The sequence below is a fragment of the Epinephelus fuscoguttatus genome, linkage group LG15, assembly GCF_011397635.1.
Source record: "Epinephelus fuscoguttatus linkage group LG15, E.fuscoguttatus.final_Chr_v1".
Lineage (NCBI taxonomy): Eukaryota > Metazoa > Chordata > Actinopteri > Perciformes > Serranidae > Epinephelus > Epinephelus fuscoguttatus.
In genome coordinates this window covers 5,207,078-5,213,077 of record NC_064766.1, presented here as the reverse complement: position 1 = coordinate 5,213,077, position 6,000 = coordinate 5,207,078, and the positions used below count along the sequence as shown (strand labels likewise).

Here is a 6,000-nt window from a genome sequence, read left to right as displayed (position 1 = left end):
GACTGATAGTATCACAGTCACTTACGATTATAGGATAGGATTCACCTGTTAAAATATCACAGTGTTACTGTACTGACTGTAGCTGTAGCTGTAGGCCCTACATCATAATGCTACATTTTTTCCACTGACGTTTATTTTTGGATCTTGTGACCGTTCAGGCACAACCGCACTCAAGAGAATCGCTATGTGATGGTAACTTTCCGTCTGAATTCCCCCCCTCTCTAGAAGACAATCTACATCTACGTCATCTTCTCCCAAAGGTGGCGGGCGACGTCACACGTGTGACATTCGTGTGTTATCGGAATATATAGAAAGGACAAGGTTTGGTCACGGAGATGCAAGCTATAAAGAGAGGTGAAAGGAAATGGTTTTAAAGAGATACAATTTAAAAGATTATCAGATATACAGGACTGAATTGTATAAATGCTAAGGCTATCTGACTGGAACATGGATAAATTAATAGCTTATTATTATTGTAAAAATGCACGTTTTCACAAACAGAATATGAGTCTAAGTGGAATTTAGAGGTCGTGGAAGACTTATACTGTAAAGCAGCTGCCGGGCTCTTAGGACTAGAGATGGGTTCATCAACATAAAGAACAAACTTATCCAAGTCAAAGCACAAACAAAATCCAGCAACGCGTGCTGAATAAGGAAAACACTATCTGTTGACTGTAGCTCCTGTGCTGAACATAAACTAGGACTGTATGGCTGTTTATCCCTCCCCTTTCTATGACAGCCAGCGCATTGCCCCACTATTAAAGTTAAAAACGACCCGTCCTGGTTGGATGACGTTTCCTGAAGAAGGGTTAAGCCACACCTTGTTCCACCCATCAACAACATTTTCATGTGCGCTGAAGCCTGGCTTGTTGTGATATTTCCAACTGCACCTGAAGGCAGCGGGAGACAGGAGGTGGAGAGAGGTAGAGGCTGAACAAAAGGGAGAGAGGAGGGGGGAGATAGCAAGACCCAGCTAACGCGAGCTCTCTTTAGCTGAACCCAATCGCGATTTTGTGACATTGGGGCTACATATAAAATCACATTTACCGCATTTCCTTTAGCTAAGATGTGACTCCATCGGCATTTCGTCGAGTGTGTCTGAAACGGCAGAAATGCGCGCCGGTAGCTAGCTAACGTTAGGATAACGTAAAGACAAAAAGGGCATCTCTGTGTCTTTGACCGAGCAGCCAGATCGAAATCTTCGAATGACAGTTTGTGTGTAAACGTTTGTGAAGCAGCACGGCAAAACCTCCCGTTGCTCAGCTGACCCACCGGTCCATGTTACAGGAAAGGCAGGGGAGGGAAACCAGCAAACCGTCAAGATGAAATTTACAGAGCATCTCTCGGCTCACATCACTCCGGAGTGGAGAAAACAGTACATCCAGTATGAGGTAAGTTAGCTTCATGTTCAACCTGCACTTTGCTAGCAACTAGCTAGCTGACTGGCTAACTGGGCAGTCTCTGACTGTATGGATGTCTGCCCAGTTTCATACCGGTTTTTTCTGTTTGGAACAATATAGTTGGAGATGGCTTCCTTATATCTCACTCCCTTGTCTTTACAAAACAGGAAGAGAGGAACTGCTTCAAATGTTACACCCGTAAATCAAGCAACAGCAGCTCTCTAGTGTCAGCTAGCTAGCAAACTAAATAAGCTATGTTTGCTGTTTGTTGCTCTGCAGGTTAGCACCTCGGTCACATCATGCTGTATCGAGCTGTTATGTACATCGAGCAGCAGAGCCGTGTCTCTGTCCTCTAAGCTGCTTGGAATGTGTTTGGGGGACAAAAGGTATTCAGCTGAGTCATCATTTTTTGAGCTAGTTAATCTTTGCGCCTGTTAACCACCTGTCTGTCCCCAAATGCTGACCCAGCTCAGCAGTCCTGCTGCTGCTGGTGTTGTATCATGCGGGTGGACGGGGTCACTTGGAGACGGAGAGGTGCTGATAGATCAGTCTGCACCCTTTGACCCATTAATGCTATTAAAACTTGCTATTCAACTCTTATCTCAGTTGTGCCTTAATTTGTATACAGAGCTGACAGTAAACATATTATGAAACAGTTCCAAGAAAGCCTTTACAGTTGTGCCAGCATATTTACATTGGTGTTCTAAGCATGTCTCATCAAGGATGTATACTGGGCTTACAGTACAGTGTGCTTTCATACAGCAGGAACATGGTGCTGGCTCTGGGACAATGGCTAGTTAGTTATATCTAGCTTATAAGTGGCATTTAAAGCTGCAACCAAGCGGATCTGTGTGCTGGACAGATTTCATTACTAGAATCAGTTTTCGCAGTAATTTGGGTAATGTAAAAGGTGTACACTGTCATACAGTCAGTTGGTACAGAGGGCAAATTCCTATGTTATTGAACTGTCACTCAAATGACACAAGTTTTGCACGAGTGTTAACTGTCAGCATGCAAGTTGAACCTAAAGTTGAGGCTTCATAGCATTTTATCCAATCTGAATCAAGTATCAAATGTTCCTACTGAATCTAAATTCAACCCTCAACATTTGTTTATCAGTCTTAAACATTTGTTACTTGTGTTAAAAAAAAAAAAACAGACTAAAACTGAAGGCTGAAACACTACAGATTTTAGTGGCAGCATAATGTCTGTATTAAATGACTATATGAATGAATATAGCACATTAAAATAACAAGTTTAACCTTTTAACTTTACAACATATTTTGCGCAAGGTATGTTCTAAACACATGATGTCCAAATTTGGGAATTGTTTGTGTGCTATGCATATGATTCGAGACGTTGATCTGCAAGATCGTTACACCAGAGAACACTTGCCTCTCTGTTGGTCTTGTTGAACAGCAAAACCACACAGTTTAACTGTGATTTTAGAGCTTGAAATACTTTTTATCCGTGTACATGTGTAACTTTTAAAATTACATGCACCAATTTTTTTTTTACTGCACCATTTGGTGTATTTTTCCTTCGGTCACCATGGCCTCATATGACTGAATGGAATCGAACATTATCTGTTGTTGTCTTGTTGTTGTTATTGCAGTGTATTTTGAGGTGATTTTCCCTTTCATTTTAAAACAATGACAATGACAAAAAAAATCTTGACAGTAAAATAACCTCAAATCTGACATGGTCACAGAACATAGCTTGATTGAAAATTTCAGCAAACCTATAGAAGAGAACATTTAAGAAACTTCTGAGAGTTTGAAAAACATGAGGACATTTTCATTGTGTTACAGCATCATTTGAGCTGAACCAATTCAATACTTGCCCCTCTTTTAGGACTCAACCCCAGTTGAACCATAAAGTTAATGTATTTTTTCGACTATCCAGCATAAATCTTGTTGACAAAGAAAAACTTCCCACTAATAAGGTGGGAAGAATGCGTATCACAATAACATAAGTATAGCATCATCTGTTGTCACAGTCCCTGTCAACATGTGTATAATAAATAATCTATAATGTTGCATCACGATGTGAAGTATACTCCATTGTTTCTGTGCAGTGAGGACATACAGTTGGAACACAGCTATTATGTTTCTGCCTCCAGGGTGTCCCCCCTCTGTACCTGTAGCAGAAGAATCTGCATTGTTTGGTGGTTGCAGTATTCTCACAAGTCATCGCCAGCGCTCTGCATAGTCACATATTGCTACAGCTCAGTGTGACTGCAGCACATTCTTTCAGTCAGTATCCCTGAGTTCACCACCATACCAAAACCTGCCATGGTATGGCACTAAGAAGATTTAGAATTTCAGTTAAGTGACTTGGAAATACCCGTTAATTGTCACTTATATATTTAGATAGTTTACTCATTGGTTTATTCATGCTGTTTTTCCAGTCAGTATAAAGCAGAGTTAAGCTTACTGGCTCAAAGTCAGAGGCAATCAGTCATCTCCTCTGCACTCCTGACACATTGTTTTAGTTCTGTGTTCCCTTTGCAGCACAGTCACATTCATCTTTGAGCCAAAGGTCTTTGTGTGCAGTTAGAAATGCAGTCTGTTGAGTAGCTTCAGTAGTGCTGTTCGGTGTTATATCAACCTACCACCTTTTTAAAATTCGCCCCAGCTTAGCTCAGCTCCAGAGATCCAAACAACAACCATATCAGCATCTGTAATTACCAAACCAAATAGCCTCTGGTGAATTACAAAGCCTCTGAAATACAGACTAGCCTGTAGGTTTTGCTGTTGGATATTCTCCCAATTTTTTGTCTATTAAAATGGCCTTTGGTTATTGTTAGAATAAAGTGTAGACCTTACATTCTGGAATGTTTCAAGACAGTGAAGAGGGGAAGAAAAGCAATGCTCACGATGATGTGAAATGTAGAGACAGATTCTACTGTAGCCTTGTTTGTGCTGTATTTGTTTTAAAGTATTTGGAATTAGCCTAACCATAAGTTCATAGTTGTATAATTGTTCCTAGAATACAAGTGAGGTTTGCCGACATGAGTGCTACATGTAAGTGGATACACTTGTCTTAAATTGCTGATTTTAACCTGATGGATTTCACCTGTTGATGAAGAGGTGCACATTCATGAGATGTGATCATTAATGTAATCAACGCTAAAATTGTTATGTAAGGCTGCCTGTTCCACTCTGTGTGTGGGCAAGTTTCATTCACAAAAATGTTACCAAAGGTTAAAAAAGAACTCTCGTGGAGCTGCAAGTCCTGCTGTTGGAATCCAACAAAAAAACATTAGCGAACATTTAGCACTGTCAGCGCTTGTATTAACCTTTAATACAAATCCCAGTGACACATCATCAGAGCAACACTATGCTGTGACAAAAATAAAGAGGGAATGGTTTGACTCGTATGTGGGGTTCTTTCATGAGTCCTTGGTAGCTGCAGTTCTGATAAATTGAACACAATTGTTGACTGTTTTTTGCTGTCGGGCGACTAATTGAATACATCACGAATTATTTCAGCAGTAGTTGAACTCCGATAACCTGACCTGACCTGGCCTGGACAAATTCAATGTGGATCAATACATACAGTTGGTGTCTAATCACTGTCAGCCTACATTTGTTCTAGTTTGATTAGTGGTCTCTATAAAGGCTGATCAGAAGAACTGATCAGATTGCTCAAAACATGCAAAACAATTTTTCTACACACCACTAAAATAGCTTCCCTAGTCTGGTAGTTCTGACAAACTTTAGCTCTCACTGAACATTCACTGTTACATACATGGTTTACTGCTAACCTGATATCCAACTCACCTGCTGGGCCTGAGTGCAGATACACCATCTCTGTCTTCTTGTTCGCCACACACCACACTTTAGTAGAGGCTGTGATACAGTTGTTAACATAATGTTACTCAACACCATTAGCCTGTTTGGATGATGTGCTATAATGCTATCATGCAGGGTCTTGAAACCTCAAGATGTACATGTCCTTGGAGGCGCACAATGTTTTTTTAGTAGTGGGCGGCTAAACAACCTAAAACTCTTTGGATAAAGCATTACCTTTTTTTTTGTTTTTAACCAAAAACAGCCCGACATTGCCATTCCCAAACCCAATACAATCCATTTAAATAATTGAAATAATTGAATAGTTGTCAGTGGCAAAATCAAGCACTTTAAGTGGGCATAAACTGAGGGTGTGAACACACTGTGAGGGTTTACATTGCAGCCTGGCTGCTGCTTTCCTTCAGTGTGGACCATTTAAAAAAATGTTGCTCCCATTAGTCACTTAGACACAAAAGCATGTGAAAATAGGGTTTGCTTTGAAAAATACCCTTTAACTCAGGATTTTTAAATTTATTTTGTGTGTGTTTTGTGAAGCCACACAGTAACTCTTTAGCATGGTAGCATATGCTTTGTTTTTCCCCTTGTGGCAATAGGATGTGACGTTTTGTGGGCGTTCCCATAAATAGGGACAGTTATCTATGTTTTGCAGGTGATGCCCAGCCTAATTTATCTTTGTTGCACCGTGAGGGGTTAGTGTAAGGCCTCTTGTGCACTTTTCTGTTGCTTATTTCCAAAGCAACTTTACATAGACTCTGGTGTCTTTCTGGTCTTGCAGTGTTTGGAAG

The 6,000-nt window shown here is 40.5% G+C and overlaps 1 protein-coding gene across 1 annotated transcript in view; it reads left to right on the top strand.

Annotated features, from left to right (window-relative positions):
• The first annotated feature begins 898 nt into the window (after window positions 1-898).
• The window catches only part of LOC125901778 (xenotropic and polytropic retrovirus receptor 1 homolog), a 68,303-nt gene continuing 63,201 nt past the window's right edge, over window positions 899-6,000 (top strand). Inside the window, exon 1 of the mRNA XM_049597688.1 lies at window positions 899-1,391. Within this exon, the coding sequence (XP_049453645.1) occupies window positions 1,323-1,391 (69 nt within the window). The 5' untranslated portion in view covers window positions 899-1,322. The remainder of the gene's footprint in view (window positions 1,392-6,000) is intronic.